General features: G+C 47.3%; 1 protein-coding gene across 3 annotated transcripts in view; it reads right to left on the bottom strand.

Moving 5' to 3' along the window:
* Tnrc6c (trinucleotide repeat containing adaptor 6C) overlaps positions 1-17,223 on the bottom strand; it is a 109,968-nt gene that overhangs the window by 31,594 nt on the left and 61,151 nt on the right. For all 3 annotated transcript variants that reach the window (XM_029546409.1, XM_021213924.2, XM_021213926.2), the window contains exons 5-6: positions 9,693-12,293; positions 499-711 (exon numbers count right to left, since the gene is read on the bottom strand). In XM_029546409.1, the coding sequence (XP_029402269.1) occupies positions 499-711; positions 9,693-12,293 (2,814 nt within the window). The remainder of the gene's footprint in view (positions 1-498; positions 712-9,692; positions 12,294-17,223) is intronic.

Below are 17,223 nucleotides of genomic sequence, written 5' to 3'. Positions count from 1 at the left end.
TCTATTCAAGGTCTTTTCAAGATAGGGATGATGTAAGCCAGGACCTTGCAACATGCTAAGTAAGACCTCAATCAGGACAGCCAGGGCTATACAGAGAAAACCCTGTCTCCAAAAAAAAAAAAAAAAAAAAAAAAAAAAAGATAAGCTCTAAAATTCAGTGAAAAAAAAATCCTCAGATCCATTTGATTTCACGTGTGGTACAACAGGCATATAAATCTATAGATTCATAACCCATGTGTGCACATGAAGGGCAAAGGAATGCATCAGGTGGTGACTTCTATCACTTTTACCTTATTCCCTTATGATATGGTGAAGCTAGCCATTTTGGCTACGCTAGCTGACCGGGGAGCTGTAGCCACGCCTGGCTTCTTATGTAGGCACTGGAGATTTGAACTCGATTCCTTAGACTTGCACAGCTAGTAACCTTCCTTACTGATCTACCTCTCCACCCCGTGAACCACATTGTCGTTGTTGCTAGGCCCAGGCAAGTTCGCGTACCTGGTTTGCACAGGGCTGGGGCGGCAGCAGGAGCGCTGGCTCTTCCAAATGGCACCACTGGCTCTGCAGGATGGTCCCACCCACTGCCACTGCTGGGAGGTTTCCCCCACGCCGCTGTGCCATTGTCCACCAGAGTACAAGGGGAAGATGGCTCTCCCCAGGAGTTCTCGGCCTTGGAGTGAACACTGGGCATCTCTCCCCAGCCGGATGAAACTGGGAAGGGGAGAACGCAAGTGAAAGTCAAGCTGTGCCATTCCAAATTAACGGTACCTCATCATGCTGCATGTCCAAGGAGCCCCTGCCCGTGCTGGCAGTGCCAACTGCAACTCCACATGGTGGATCAGCTCAGAGGCTGAGCAGGAGAGCACAGGGTGTGACCAGCTCCAAACTGTTTGGTCTCAATATGAAGAGTATCGCAATTGTGAAATTTGTTAATTTTCTTACTAATGATAGTATGGAACTGGTTCCCACAGCACTCTTTATTCTAATTAGATGCAGTAACCCTGATTAATGACAAAAAGTGCATGTAGCTATGAATCATTTTAAATTTCAAGCTCTTTGCTGGGCAACAGTTTAAGCAAATTGTTAACAATAACTGGTGAGTTATCCCAATCAGTTACAGCACCACCAGCAATTACACAGAAATCAGTAACCAAACTGAGAAGCAGTTTTTCAAGTTTATGGGGGCGATTAACTGAAGAGGATTCCCACAGATGACGTGTTACTGTGAGCAGTCATCAGAAGAGCGCCGAGTTGGCGGCGGAAAGCAGGGTCAGGATTCCACCGACCTGGCATTCCTCCACGGCCAAGTCTTCCGAGGCCACATTACAAGATACTAACAGCATAATTAAGTAAGTTCAAATAAACAGTCAGACCACAGTAATTAATTAATCCATTTTTTGTAGAAAGTTTTGGTTCGGGTTAAGGATCATCCCAAAGCCTTGGGGAGAAGTGGAAGAACCACCCAGCAAACTATCTTCCTGGGCCAAGCTCAGCTCTGGAAAGACTCACAAATACCCAGGGTCTAGTCTCTAGAAGATATGTGACAAACTGAAATATACTAAATAATTCTGGTTCAGAGCAAGCATTTTCTGTTTATAGACAATAGTTTTAAACACACAGCATTAAAACAATGTCAAATGCTTAAGTGTTGTCACTAGAGCAAACCTGACACCTTTGGGTAAAGGTGTAAAACAGTTGGATGGATCAAACAGACCAGCACTGGTGGGGCTGGAGGGTGAAGCTTAGTGCAATAGCACACAACACCCCCTGCTTCCCCCGACCAACCAACGGACAAAACCCAAGCAAACAAGCATTTTTAAATTTTATATATATATATATATATATACTGTCAGAAGAATTTTCCTTGTGTGTAAATGTGAGTGCATTCACTTAATAGGATTTTAAGGGACCACACTGGATTTCCAACTGCCACCCATTTATTTATTTTTAAATAAACATCCTACAGTGGACGCTGTGTATGAGGTTCACAGGCTTTCATGTTTAGGCACCTTTCCCAATACTGTACAGATACACTAATCCCCACAGCCCCCTACAAAATACAGGAAAGCAGAATCCTCCTTCCTGCCCATAGCTACAGAAAGGACAAGTCACTCAGACCTCTCTTCTGTTGCAATGTTGCTGAAAATGGACTCACTCTGGCCGGTGACTGGAGGCTAATCCTAGAGTCCTGGTGTCACAGCCTCTCTGATTCACACAGAAGAGGAGGGAAGTCCCCAGGAGGGAGGTCTTGAAGCAAGGACACTGTTCTCTAGCTTTTGCCACTGGAAGACAGCACCAATCACCGACCTAGGCAGAAGTCAAGCGCTGCCAAGGTTCAGTGTAGTGAATGACACATGGCTTACTCACGTAAGCTCAGTCTATAAAAGCTTCTCATATTTGTGTCTGAAAAGTAAGCTTTGGAACCAGGAGCAGTGGACCCAAATGCAAAGTCAGCCATAGACCCCCGGTGAGCAGCCTCAGGTAGGATGCAGAAGGCCTCTTCAATCAGGCTTCTCCAGAGCATTCTTCCCTTGCGCTGACTTCAAGACTCTCATGGGGAGCTACTAATTCTACTTTGGTACACTGTCTACAGGCTCCAGAACGTGACAAACTGCGACTTCACTCACTGTTGGACAACAGATGGTGGGGGAGGTCCCTGATCTTGTCTGGATCATCTATATGCTGCCCTCTGTAAGCATCTTTCCCCAACACCAATCCCTCTAAAAATGACCAGAGCGTTTAGGTGAAACAATGATGCTCAGGGATGAAATAAACAGCCAGGAAAGACAACAGCTACAGGTCTGAGGCCAGCCTGTGTAGAAATCAGAAACCTACCCCACCAGCAACAGAACAAAACCTAATCCAATCCAAATCCCACAGTAGCACTTTTGAGACCCAGCTATCACTGAGGACAGTACCCTGAACAGTACTACTCTTCTGCTTTATTAATATTACTGCTTCTTGTGTGCCTGCAAGCTAATTAAGTGCTAGGGAATACCCATCTCCAAGTACACTAGATAATCAGGCTCCCTGGCACTTTACAGAATCTGTTTTAAAACAAATAACTTCTGACTTTACTCTTTCTTGTTCTCAGCCATTTCCCATTAGAGGTCAAAGTAGCAGCTTGGTTGCAAGATGATGTAACAGCTTCAGGTTCTGCCAGACAGCCTGACTCACAATCAGCAATCAGGAGGAAACAATGTGAAGTGCAGTAGAGAGCTGTGACTGTATCCTGTGTCAGCATAGCCTGTGAGCACTCCACAGCAGCTGCAAATCTGATGACAGGTACAGGGACATTTCTTCAGGCTATTACTACTGTTCTAACCCAAAGTGAGGCTGGGTCTGGTCCAAACAAGCCAGTTAGCCAAAGTACAAAAAATTTCCTAACACACATGGGTTTTAAATAGACTTCCGGAAACTCACTACCAATATAAGAACCAGGCAAAAACTGTTTTGTATCATTTATCCCTGTAAGATTGAATACAAAAAATGATGTTCATGGAGAAGCCATATTTTCTGACATAAATAGAAATTACATAAAACCAGCACAGGTCAAAGAAAAGCAGAATTCCTACAAAATACCAAGTTTTATCAACAACAAAAACATGGTTTAGCACTAAAGTGATGGATGCTTTTGCTGGGATGAAGGATCTGAGTGGAGTCATGAAAAGCCTACGCCTGTGCTTCAGCGTGTCTGATCCAGCCTGGCAGCTGCTGTGGCCATCATCCAGCAGTCTGTGTGGAATCCTGCTTGCTAATTCTCTGGGGTCAAAGAACACCTTCACTTAACAAGCTTGCAAAACACAGGCTCGGGTTACTTGCAATTCTGAGGTAGCTTGTTTTAGGTCTGAGATTTCAATACCATAGGCAATGTGGGGCAAAGTGCGGCCACTCTGTCCCCATGGGAGAGGAGAATGACACTATAAGAAAAACACATGACACCATCACATGCTATACCACACACTGAACTTGGCCGTTTCTATGCAGGGGCCGAACAGATAGGAAAAACATTGTCTTTGTTAATGGTATCTAAATTCACAGAAGCTTCTATGATACTGCTATACCTTTAAGAATATGCAGACTCCAGAAGCTGAAGAGGGGACACGGGGTCTGGGAAGACCAGTTTTGCATTTAGAAGGAAGTCAATGGTACACCTTTCTGCTTTTAAATTTGGTAGTCATGTGTGCTTTCATAAAATAGTTACACAGTGAATTCTTAGAATCCCAGTACTGGAAAGACAGGAAGATCCAATCTAGTCAAACCGGTAAGCTCCAGTCCCATGGGTCACCACTCTCTTAGGTGTTCCCCTCCAGTCTCCATACCCATGTGCACACACTTACACCTGAATGCACACATGTGCATATATGGTGGGACTACTTCATGCTGTGAGGGCCATGGTGGTACCGCCTCCCCTCTTTTGAGATAGGGTCTTACTATGTAACTCTGGCTGTCCTGGAGCTTGCTGTGTGGACCAGGTTTCCTCCAAAGTCTGAGATTCTCCTGCCTCTGCCTCCCGACCCCTGGGATTAAAGCCACGAGGCAGCACTGCCAGCTTGTGATGGCCATTTTAAAGTACTAACTCTTCTCATGGTACTTGCGATTTTTACCATATACAGATCACAATGCGGAGACCTGGTGCTGGCCTTTCTCCTGCTATGCTGTACCATAATTGTTTTCTTTCTTTCTCCTTTCTTTCTTTCTCTCTCTTTTTCTTTCAAGATTATTTATTATTATATCTAAGTACACTGCAGCTGTCTTCAGATGCCCTAGAAGAGGTTACTGGATCCCATTACAGATGGTTAAGAGCCACCATGTGGTTGCTGGGATTTGAACTCAGGACCTTTGAGAGAGCAGTCAGTGCTCTTAACCACTGAGCAATCTCTCCAGCCTCCATTATTGTTTTCAACCAGTTTCTCACATCTAGTTCTGGCTGGCCTAGAACTTAACTACATAGTCCAGGGTGGCTTCAAACTTCTGATCTTTCTGCCTTTGCCTCCTGAGGGCTGAGATTGCAAGAATGTGCATTATACCACATACTCCATACACTGAGTTTTAATATTCAAATTCCGCTTCCTCTGGCTTCCCTAGACCTCACTATATAAATCAGGTCGGCCTTGAACTCACAGAAATCTAACTGTCTCTGCCTTTTGAATGCTGGGATTAAAGGTATGCACCGCTATGCCTAGCTTTTTTTTTTTTTTTCTCCTTTTCTTTTTTCGAGACAGGGTTTCTCTGTATAGCCCTGGCTGTCCTGGAACTCACTCTGTAGACCAGGCTGGCCTCAAACTCAGAAATTCTCCTGCCTCTGCCTCCCAGGTGCTGGGATTAAAGGCGTGCACCACCACACCCGGCCGCCTAGCTTTTTTTTTTTTTAATCCCCCCTCACCCCCATCAGTTACCTTTACTCCTCATTTTCTTCATTCTTTCAAGTTCTTGAGATTGGAGTGCTTAGCAACAGTCGTTTATCAGTTACAAAACCAGGAACTGGGACCTGAGAGATGGTTCAGCAGTTAAGAGCTCTTGTAGTTCTTCCAGAGGACCTGAGCTCAGTTCCCAGCACCCATGCCAAGCACCTTACAACTCGTATGTAACTTCTCCAAGGGATCCAATCCAACGTCTTTGGCATTTGAGGGCATTTGTATTCACATGAACACATACCCATACATTGACATAAACCTACACATAACCAAACCAGGAACTAGATGTTTAGATGCTAGAGCAGCAGACAGTTAATATAATTGAGTTCAGTATAAGAAACTCGGCCCAGACCTTTCGGCTAGTCCCAGTGCTGGGGCCCAATGGGCTGGTGCAAGTGTGTAACTGGGACCATAGCCCTTCATTCACTCTAGTGGGATGCTGCCACACGATGCCATTGTGTCCTACCTTCCAGGCTTCTAACAAAACTCTGGGTTTTTTTTTTTTTTTTTTTTGCTGTTTGTTTTCTTTTACTAAAAATGCTGATTCACAAAAAAAATATGTACCAACTGGGAACATCTGTGGGTCTGGGTACAATATGTAACTTAAAACTTTTATCCAGGACAAAGAGCCTCAGAGAGATCCATCCAGAATTTCTAGGTGGCAAGTGATACTAGAGGGTGCATTGAGGCACCAGGGGTGCACGTGTGGGATAGTGACATGCAAATGCACACTTAAGGGACACTCCTTCCACCCCAGCTGCTGAATCTTACAATCATATCCTAGGAGCTGTTCAGTGCCCAGGCTTGACCCTTAACCATGTACTGCCTCCCTAGGCTCTTGTCATCTTCCCTCCCTGGCCTGTAGGTCCCACACAGGCTCAATGATGACCATTTTACTCATTATTGGGTATGTCATTGCCAGGTAACCTTTTGGGCAGTCAGACCTCACATCTCTACTCTCACACTTTCTTTCCCCTTCATGGAGAGTGATGGTGCCCTCAAGCTCTTGGCCACTAAGATGGCCTGACTGGGAACTTGGCCTTGACCTCATCTACAGGCTGGAGTAGGGGCTCACTTAGCTGATAGAGGGACCTTTCCACTTGGACCCATCTCTCTACATGCCCTTTCTATTAGCTTTTGTATGTGTCCGGTACTGCTACTTGAGGCATTCTCTTTCTGGGGCTGGGAACTGAACCTGAGGGCCTTCAGCAGCTAACGAAGCGCTTGTTCACAGAGCTGTAGCTCAGCGCACCCACCCTCTCTAGCCTCCAAGTAGGTTTGTTGGCCATAATTACTTATCCACTTACTTTCCCACAGCGGCCTCTTCAGCGAACTCTATGCTGAGATCTCATACTCTGGTGTCATCCCCACCCACCAGAATCCAGTCCCCCAACTCTGAGCCACTTCTTTGCTTTTCCAGGCACTGTTCCTTTTAAGTGCCCCCTTCACACTGAGGCTATCCCCCTAGACTGCCATCACAGGCTTCCCTGAGTGAGAATGACTAGTTTAAAGCCTAAGCCTTCAAGCTCCGCTCAGAACTGTTTCATGGTTCATGGGGCCTCTAGACACTGTCCAGATGCCTACAAAAGTCTCACTTGCCCTTGGGCCTCTTTGCAGCTTGCTTACTGCTGTAAGACCTTCTTCATGATGTCCAATTACTCCAGAGTTCCTACCTGTTCTTCCCAATTGTCCCGTGCATGCATCATGGAATGGGAGCAGAAGATGGTATGGAGCAAGGTTGCTGCTGACTGTCCACTCACCTCTTCTTCAGAAGGCTGACTGGCCACAGAGCATTTTAAGCCAACATCTTTACCTTAGTTTGTTTTAAGTCACAATCCCTATTTTTGAGGAGAGAAGACTAGTGCACGGCAGGGAACAACTTGGAGGCGTCAGTTCTCCCCTTCCACCATGTAAGGCCCAGGAAACAAATGCATTCGAAGGCTTGGTGGCATGCACCTTTCCCTGTTAAGCAATCTCAAGGCCACAGAAGCCAGTTTATATTCGGCAGTCAACCAGCACTCAGCACCTACTCTAACAGCCTCTCTGAGCCTCTACCAAGGCCACTAGTGGAAGTGACACTCTCCTGCACACTGGGCTCAGAATGACTATGAAGAAACCTTAAGATGTCTAGGTGGAAAGAATTCCTCCTCTTGACTTTTAGGGTACATTTAAACTCAGGAAATCTTGGAGAGATGGGCCAGGAGGTAAAGTGGCTGCCATATAAACAAGAGGACTACACTCTAGGCTCCTGCAATCCCAGTGCACAGGAGCAGGAGGAGAGATCCATTGAGCAAGTTACCTAGGTGGACTACTTGAGTCTCAGTATACAAGGAGGAACGTGACTGAAGATGCCTAGTATCAACCTCTGATCTCGACAAGTAATAATATATACGTACACCTGCTTCCTCTCATGTCCACATACATGTGAAAATACACACATAAGCACACTACACCCCCCCCCAAACTTTTATAAAGAACTACCCCTTCAAGCCCCTCAAAAACACAGAACAAGAAGGAAAAGCTAAAACCACAAGCAGGGCTCTACATCTGGGACTCAGTGACACTCATGGAAGAGCAGTCTTTGGGACAGAGTAGCTTTACCAAGAAGCAACCTGACTTTAAGCCTGATCCTAGAGGCACATGGGACAGGGCTCAGAGTGCAGCTAAGTTCGATAAGGGGCTGCAGCCTCTGCCCCACGCACAGCATGGCACATATTTACAGCAGGGCCTTCAGCTCCTGCACACCATCTGTAAGCTCAGTGCCTCCCAGACGACCACTAAACGCACCGGGAAGTGTAACTGCAGGAAGCTGCTGTCTTGTGAGGACAGCTCCTACAAATGGGCACACAGACACAGTGACCTCAGTCATTGCTCAAGTTCTGCAATACTGCCTCAAGGACAGAGTTCTAAGTGCTACAACGCAGACAAGGCTGGTTTGGGGCCTGGCTGTCTAAGGAAGAGCAGGAGGTCAGAAAGTCAATCTGTGAGGGCAGGTCTCTTGACGCTTCCTCTAGTTCCTTGCCTGTACCTGATTTCAGAATAGGGTTATGCTGTAAATTGGACACACAAGTGCTGCCATTTGGTGAGTACAGTTTCCAAGAGTCAGGCTTACTCTGTGCTTGGAGCACAGCACTTTGTACCTGCATCCCACCTGTGTCACCCGTGTTTTAGCACAGGCTCCTGGTCTCTCACAGCTACTTAAGCTTCCCGTGCCTCCAGCTGGATCATCCCAGCATCTTCTTTCCTACTTTTATAGAGCACAGAATCCAAACATAAGTCAGTCCCATTTTGCATTTAACTTGCAACTGAAATAAAAATACAACTTGGGGCGGAACTTCAAACCTACGAGTGGGCAGCTTTGCTGTAGACTCATCAGATTCTCTGGGACTGGCGGCCTATTGCATCAAGTGCCACAGCAACTTAAGAAAGGCCAGGGCAGCCGGGCGTGGTGGCGCACGCCTTTAATCCCAGCCCTCGGGAAGCAGAGGCGGGCGGATTTCTGACTTTGAGGCCAGCCTGGTCTACAGAGTGAGTTCCAGGACAGCCTGGGCTATACCGAGAAACCCTGTCTCGAAAAACCAAAAAAAAAAAAAAAAAAAAAAAAAGGCCAGGGCTGAAAACAACTTGTTTTATCTAGCAATGAAGACATCTTGCAGAAGAAGACACAACAACAGGAGGTATCCCAGGCCTCTTTCCTTCCTCATCAGTGCTAGGTGCCACGCAAAGGCTAGATGATGCATTATGGTATGGGGCAGACCCAGACTTCATGTACAGTACAGGGCAGAAGAATGAGCTTGTTTGTACTTGACTGGGTAGTGTCTACGATAAAGTAAAGCTTCATCAACTGGGCAAAGGCCAAGGAGATACACAGAACCACAAACAAGTGATTTCAGCAGACAAAGACTATAGCCATATGGCAGAAAGGCTTCAGAGTTGCTCCTATAAAAGAATAACAATTGCCCAAAGGTTCCATAGCTGACAAGGAACCCAAACAAGCAGAGTACAACGCAGTAAAACTTAAGTTCAAAACAAAATTAAAATTAGCCTATGGTTGTTGGAAGCGTGATGAAAAGGACCCCAAGGCTGGAGCCCTGGCAGTACTGAGCACACCACCCAGTACTTCTTTCCCTGGCAAACTACTAGAAGAATTTGCTTTGTTTCTTCCCTTGGGAACCAGCTACACTACTTAGTCATTAGCTATGAGAGTATCAGTCCAAGAATTCACACAGGAATGGACTACACACCAATGGTATGACCAGAGGGCCCCCAGCATACCTGGCCCGAGCAGTGGTGACCGATTCAGCTGAGTGCCAGCCTGGTGTGAAGGCGGCGTCTCGGCCCGGTGTGTGGTGCTGCTCGAGGTGGGGGTCGTGGGGGTGGCAGGGGCTGTGGTACTGCTCTGGATGACTGGATTGTTTCTGTCCCACATGTTTACAGTTTTATTGTTGTAGGTGCTTGGGTCCCCCCAAGCTGAGGTACCATCATCAATTTCCATTTTGCGTCGGATGGAGGGTGGGGAAGGCTCCTCCCAGCCAGTCGCCTCACTGCTGTCCTTCTGCTTGACTGGCAGTGGCCCCCCAATCCACCCCGTCCCTGTCTGCTTAACAGAAGCAGCTCCTCCCCAGTTACTCACATTGTTGTCTTGAGGCTTATGAGCCCAGTTCTGCTGGGGACCAGGCTTGAGAGACTCCCCCCAGTTTGTACCTGGATTCACCTTAGCATTTGTGCCACTGCCCCAGCCACTGGTCCCACATCTTGTGGCATCATTCCAACCAGACCCTGACCTATTACCATCAGCATCCCATCCAGATCCATTTTTCTTTCCATCCCCTAGATGTCCAAGGACAGACGATGAATCTGCCCAGTCTCCTGCTCCTGCGCTCCAGGCTGGGTTTGCTCTTTGTCCATCTCCCCAGTTTTGGGATTTGGGTTTCTGAGGCTCACCCCAGGTGGGTGATTTGTCCTCTTGGTTTACAGTCCCACTCCAAGCATGGCCACTCTTGGTGGCAGCAGCATTGTTAACAGCAGTAGAGCTTATTGAGTCCCCCCAAACTCCTGGGCCACTTGGCGCTTTGTTGTTGCTGTCTCCCCAGCTTGTGTTTGCTGGCACGGCGGCAGGTGGCGAGCTGACCCACCCCGATACTGAAGAGGTATTTGTACTGTTCATGATGGACCCATCAGTCTTCCCCCCTGAGTTTGAAGGCTGAGTAGCTATACTACCCCAGGCCTCTGTCCCATTGTCATTTTTCCTTTCAGACCTAGGGGACTCTTCAAATTCCCAGGCAGTGTTTTGCTTTACGGGAGTCTGTCCCCAACCACTGTTAGACAAAACTCTTGGGTCAAGATCATTCCTTGGCAACTGGAGGTGGCCTTGGTCTAGAACCCCCTTGTCTCGCCTCCGGCCCTCTCCTGCTCCTTCCCTCCCAGTGTTTCCTTCATTGTGATTGCCGGACCCATCACTGCTTCCTTCACTTGCTGTAGTTCCAGAAGATGTGGCTTTGGCCCATGAGTTCATGTGTTCACTGCCAGGCTGCAGGGCAGGGGTCTGGCTGGCAGCACTGGCACTGTCCCACCCTGTTGATCCTTTCCCACCGATGTCACTACTGGAATGCTGGTTTGGGGGCTTCCCCCACTCCCCATTCACACCATTAGAAGAACTTCGGCTGGGATGGCCCCAAGCTCCTGAATGGATATTACCAATGCCATTGGTGCTACTGCCCCTTCCCCAGGCAAGGATGCCGGGCCCTGCAGGAGGCCCTGAGTCCCAGGCGTTCCCTCCATTCCCTTCCTTCTGCACAGCACTGCTGGATCCATTCTGCTTAGCACTTAATGCTGACTTCACAGTGTCTCCATTCCCCTGACTGAACCCACAATTGGTACTTCCTGTGGCAGGGTTACCAGGGGACAGTCCCCACACAGAACTGCCCATTCCTTCCCCACCACTCCCACTGCCTTGAGAGACTGATGATCCGTTAGCACCAGGAAGGCCTTGCAGGTGGGGTGGGATGATGGCCCCCATGCCAACAGCCATGCCCCAGTTTGGCAGTCCGTTCGTCTGCATTGCATTGATAGGGTTTGGTGAAGAGTTCATGGGGTTAGTGTTATTTGGTCCATCAGTGTTAAGGTTCTGAGGTTGTACGCTGAAAGACACATTCTGAGAAGTGGATGTCTGTGGTTCTGTGCTCTCTTGGGGCAGCAAGTTTCCCCAGGCACCTAGGGTGCCCACTGGGTTCCCATTCTGGCTGCCCATATTCTGACCTATGGCACTGACTGGACTGCAAATACTGGAAGGGTTGCCTGTTGCCACAGTTCCTTCATGCCCAAGTACAGGCCAGGCAGCTGGGTTGGCGTTCGGATTAAGGTTGAGATTAATGCCCGCATTGGAGTTAGAAGCACCCCAACAATTCTGACTTCTCCCATCTCCAATCATGTTGTCCATTTTCCCATCTCCACCACCAACAGAGCAGTGAGCCAGGCCAGAGCTGGAGCTTGTGGCTACACCCCACACTCTGGCCACGCCCCCGTTCCCATTGGTTCCTCCTGCCCCAAGGGCACTCTGGTTAGAAGGGCTTTGGATGAGTGCGCCATTGGTGCCATGACTGCCGTTTGTCTTCTTCAGGTGGCCTGGGAAGCTGCTCTGGGCGCTCCCTGTAGCCATGCTACTGTTCTCTGAGCCACAGTTGGAGGCAGAGTCAGTGTCCGTAGGACATTCTGAGGCAGATTCCGTCTCGATTACAGGGATGGACGGCCACACCTCCTGGTCAGTCCTGTCTATTATCACTTTATCCCAGCTGCAGTTGGCTTCACTTCTGTAAGAGGGATGCTGTCCCCAGTGGGAATTTTCATAATGATCTACCAATCCACTGTGACCAAGATCTGGAAAAAGATGAAACAAAACTCAAAATTAGATTCTCCTCCCATCTGCCAATGAATCAACTAAGAACTAGTTTTGGGGAGAAAACTAGCTTTTTATCTTAAGTTCTCAATTCTCAATGAAAAATGGCTCAGTGGTAGAGTACCTGCCCAGCACATCTAAGGTCCTGGGTTCCATCCCAGGACTACAAAACAACAACAAAAACCACCAACCAACCAACCCACCAACCAACCCGCCCACACCTTAACCCCTGAGTGTTTCCTTGATGCTATCAAGATGACTGGACTAGCTCCTGCTGTGCAGGAGACAGCAACCAACATTCAAAAACCTACCTTGGTGAAATTCTTAGGAATCTAATGGTATGGGGCATGAGTACCATTTATTCTAAAGTGAGGGCTGAGTTACTGCCCTTAGAAAGAAGCGTTTAGTGGGCCTGTCTGGATGCTGGAGACAGCACGTTTACTCGCTTGGGTGTGTTATCAGGTCCGTAGACCGGGTGACTTGGGAAGCTGCTAGCTTTGTGTGGAGCCTGGAACAGGAGAAGACTTCTCAACAGGTCCAGGCTGCTATGCAGGGTACTCTACCACTTGGACCATATGATCCTGCAGAGATGGTGCCTGAGGTCTCAGTGATAGACAGGGTGTTGTTTGTGCCTTTAGCAGGCCTACAGATGACTCACAGAAGAGACCTTTGGGATTTTGGGTCAAGGATTAACCCTTAGCTGCAGACAACTATTCTCTCTTTGAAAGACAGCTCTTGGCTTGCTAGTGAAAATTGGTCATTTGACAATCAATGGGCCACCAAGTTACCATGCAACTTGAACTTTCCATCATGAGCTGAGTGTTATCAAACCCTCCAACTTATAAACTAGGGTGTATACAGCAGCAATCCATTATCAAATGGACATAGCATATACGTGATCGGACCCAAGCAGGTCCTGAAGCCACAAGCCCAAATGCCTACGGGTTCTATTCCTGTTACAATACCATCTGCTTGGATAAAACTGTGTGTTTAGTTGACAAGTGTGTACCTGGGAGGGATATTCCTCATTGTCAACTTGTTCACATCTGGGAGGGACATTTTTTTCTGAATTAAATCATGTGAAGTGGGAAGATACACTTTTAACCTGGATCTTTTGAGATGGGAGGATCCACCTTTGGTCTGGGCTACACCCTGGCAGGCAGCCTCTATAAGGACAAGGAAGCAAGCTTGCTATCAGCTTGCTCATTCCAGCTGCAAAGTCCGTGCATTCACTGGCAGTGGAGCCTACGTGTTTGGAATTCTACTGCACACTGAAGGCCAGCTAAGACATCCAGCCTCATGGACTGAGTACCTGCTAGAATCTCGGACCTTCCATTGGCAGACAGCCACTGCTGGATTAGCTTCTAACACACCCCACATAATTTCCACTCTGTAAGTCTGTTCCTCTGGAGAACACTGACTCATATACTCTAATTTTTTAATTTTCAATATCTACATTTGGTATTAGACCTACATATATGCCTGTGTGAGGGTGTCAGATCCTCTGGAACTGGAGTGAGCTGCCATGTGGGTGCTAGGAACCTGGGTCCTCTGGAGGAGCAGCCAGTGCTCTTAACCTCTTGAGCTATCTCTCCAGCTCCCCATTCTCCTACTTTGGATGGAGCTCAGGCAAAGTCAAGACCACCTAAAGAACTATCACAGTCATCAGAAGGAACATATTGTGTTCAATATCAACCTTTGAAAATAGTTACACAAGCTTTGTTGCTTGACGTAAAAACTAACATAGCTGGGGGACAGGCGGGAAACGAAGCTCTCTATGTTCAAACGTTGATGCTGACCACAGTAGTATGCGACCAAGCTTAGGGAGGCTCACAAACAAACCTGGCCCACTGAGTTTGAGGCCAGCCTGGTCTACAAAGTGAGTTCCAGGACAGCCAGGGCTATACAGAGAAACCCTGTCTCAAAAAACAAACAAATAAAAACCAAAACAAAACAAATCCAAGGGAGAAAGTACTTTGTGTTCTAAATTCCACCAACGGGGGGGGGGGGGGGCGGCGGCGGCAGAATCTCTCCCATCTCACCTGTTAGCTGCTACAGCCCAGGGAACCAGCAATGTAGAACACAGAAAAATTTGCTGTAAACAATAATGTCTCTAAAAGAATAATCTGTCGTCATGTTTTCGTACAAGAGACGGCATGTATGAGGAGACAATGAGGGGATGATGTAGGGAAGGTGTGCCTGCCTGGAGCGTCTGGCAGCATGGTATGTAGACAGCACCATGGTCATGGCTTTGCTCAGTGCAGCCCTTCTGGCTCAGGGCCTGTTTCTCTCCTGCTTTAGGGATGAGGAAATAGCTGCAGATGGTGTAGTCCATCTCCCAGGAGCTACAGCCCTGTAGAGAAGATGGCCCTTGGCAACCAGGCTCTGATGTCAGCCAACTCTTGTGTAGCTGCCAGCTTTATTCCCAACCAGCCTGGCGTAGACCTGGACAGAGTTTTGCCACCTCAGGCACTGGTCCACCCATCCCATTCCAGCAGGAGTGGAAGCATCCATGGGCAGGTCCTTTAAGCTTTCATGATCTGATCATAGCGGATACTAAATTCTCTCAATTCTCAAAAACATTTTACTTCAGGACCCAGTGACAATTCATACCAGAGCCACCTTTCCCCATCCCCTTTCTATTTTTTGAAAGCTAGCCAAAATAATAATGGCATGTTGCCTATTGGCTGAACACAAAAAACTGGTATTTCCCCTTTGTTTTACACTCCTCCATGCCTTCCTCTACATAACCCCTCAACACCTGCAGACCAGCAATGTAATATTCTATGCAAGGTCTATATGTAAACTGGCTTAAGTTCAACTTCTTAATTATTTTCCTGCCTCAATCAAAAAAGGGTGTAAGAAGCACATACTAGTCAGAGCGTCTGTTTATAACTGTACAAAGTAGACACAAATACATTTAGGCAGAAGAAAAAAAATGTAAAAAAAAAAATTTTTTTTTTTTTTTAAAAGAAAAAACTTCTAGTTGGGTGGTCCTGGTGCACATCTTTAATCCCAGTACTTGGGAGGCAGGGGTAGGTGGATCTCTGGGTTTGAGTTCAGCCTGGTCTGTAGAGTGAGTTCCAGGACAGTCAGGGCTACACAGAGATACCCTGATAAAAAGAAAGAAACGAAAGAAGGAAGGAAGGAAGGAAGGAAGGAAGGAAGGAAGGAAGGAAGGAAGGAAGGAAGGAAGGAAGGAAGGAAGGAAGGAAGGAAGGAAGGAAGGAAGGAGGGAGGGAAGGAAGGAAGGAAGGAGAGAAAATGGAAAAAAGAGAAGTCAAGAGCTTCAAGCTGGCGTTTTCCTGAACCCTTGCAAAGCCACGGTCTGTAGAGAAGACAACGTGACAGAGATGATCCTTCAGAAATGAGCACTGTGTGAACTCCTCCATGTACACACAGATGTGTCCATGTCACCAGGGCAGGGTAGGTTTTCCTCCAGTTCGTTAAACAAGCTCTTCTCCCAATCAACTTCCTGCTGGGCTCTTCTGTGAGAAAGCCAAGGTGTCACTCACCAGCAGCAGCCTGGACAATGAGCATCTAGATTGTGGCTGGGAAGACCATTCCACCTCTCACCACACCTGGGAAGGAGCAGAGGCCCTCACAGAACCCACCCTGTCCAGGTAGGGGCTTGTAACCCATGTCTTCCATTTAGTAAGCCTACCTTTTCTATACCCATGGCTCTGGCTTAGGCTGCCAGGAGGTCTCCCCTCAGTTGCTTCCTGGGCATTTTTAGGCTTCTGTCACTTGTCATTGGGCACACTTATTTGAGAGCCCAGTTTCCATGAGGTAAGTTACCCACAAAGTTATATATAAACTGCAGGCATAGAATTAACTATTGTAAGTTTGATGCTTGAAAATAGAACTCTGAATTGGTAGATCATTATCAAAGTCTGTTTCTGCTTTAAATTGACTACGTTTCATTGCCATCTCATGTTATTAAACATTACAAATATCCAGGGATGATAATAATAATTATTACTTTTGAGACTGGGTTCTACTGTTAAGCCCCGACTAGAACTTGTTATATAGGAGCAGGCTGGTCTTGAACTCACAGAGATCCACCTGTCTCTAACTCTAACACAGTGCTGGGATTAAAAGCATGCACTGGCATTCCTGGACAGAACTTACTTTTATACACAAGTATCAGGTCATCCTACAACATGGGCTATGTTGACATCAATAAGTTTCATGTGACAACATATCATTTATACTGAATCAACACAGAGGGGGAGGACAGGACCTGGGGTCTGTGCTCCAGAGACCCATGGTCTAGCACATATATAACTGGTTCTCAGCCATGGGCCTCCCTGGCCTGGGGATGTGGTCAATGGAAGAATGTTCACTTAGTCCATATAAGGTCGGGGGGTTCCATTCCCAACACTGAAAGTGAAAATAGCAGAGCAAACAAATACAAACAACAGAGACGCACAGTCAGGCTGTTCTGAGCATCAGGAAACACAGGATAGGGGTCATGGCTGCTTCAAAGAGGCCATGATCAAGTCCCTTTGCCTCTGACACATATCCACTTGTCTGTCAGTTCTAGTGCTATGGAACAGAGGCCATCCACTAGCAGGAGCCTGCAGGAAGCGAACACTCCCACACTTGTTGCAGCTAGCTTTAGGTATTTACTGAGGGTCTGCATCTATTCACATACTCTGTTCTGCTCCGCAGGCTCACCAGTTGCCCGTGGTGGTTCCTGAGTCTGGAGAGGACTGAAGAATTAGTACTTAGCATTTAGATCTGCAAATGGTAAAAAAGTACCCCACAAATACTCTGACTATTGTTGGCCTATCAGGGAACAAGATGTCAGAGCTTTATAAGAAGTGGGGCGGCAGAAGGTGGAGGAGACAAAAAAAAAAAAAAAAAAAAAAAAATTAAGTTTTGATTCAAGCAAACTTATGATCCCTG

This window comes from Mus pahari, chromosome 14 (assembly GCF_900095145.1).
Source record: "Mus pahari chromosome 14, PAHARI_EIJ_v1.1, whole genome shotgun sequence".
NCBI classification, from domain to species: domain Eukaryota; kingdom Metazoa; phylum Chordata; class Mammalia; order Rodentia; family Muridae; genus Mus; species Mus pahari.
This window is presented reverse-complemented; position numbering and strand designations above follow the sequence as displayed.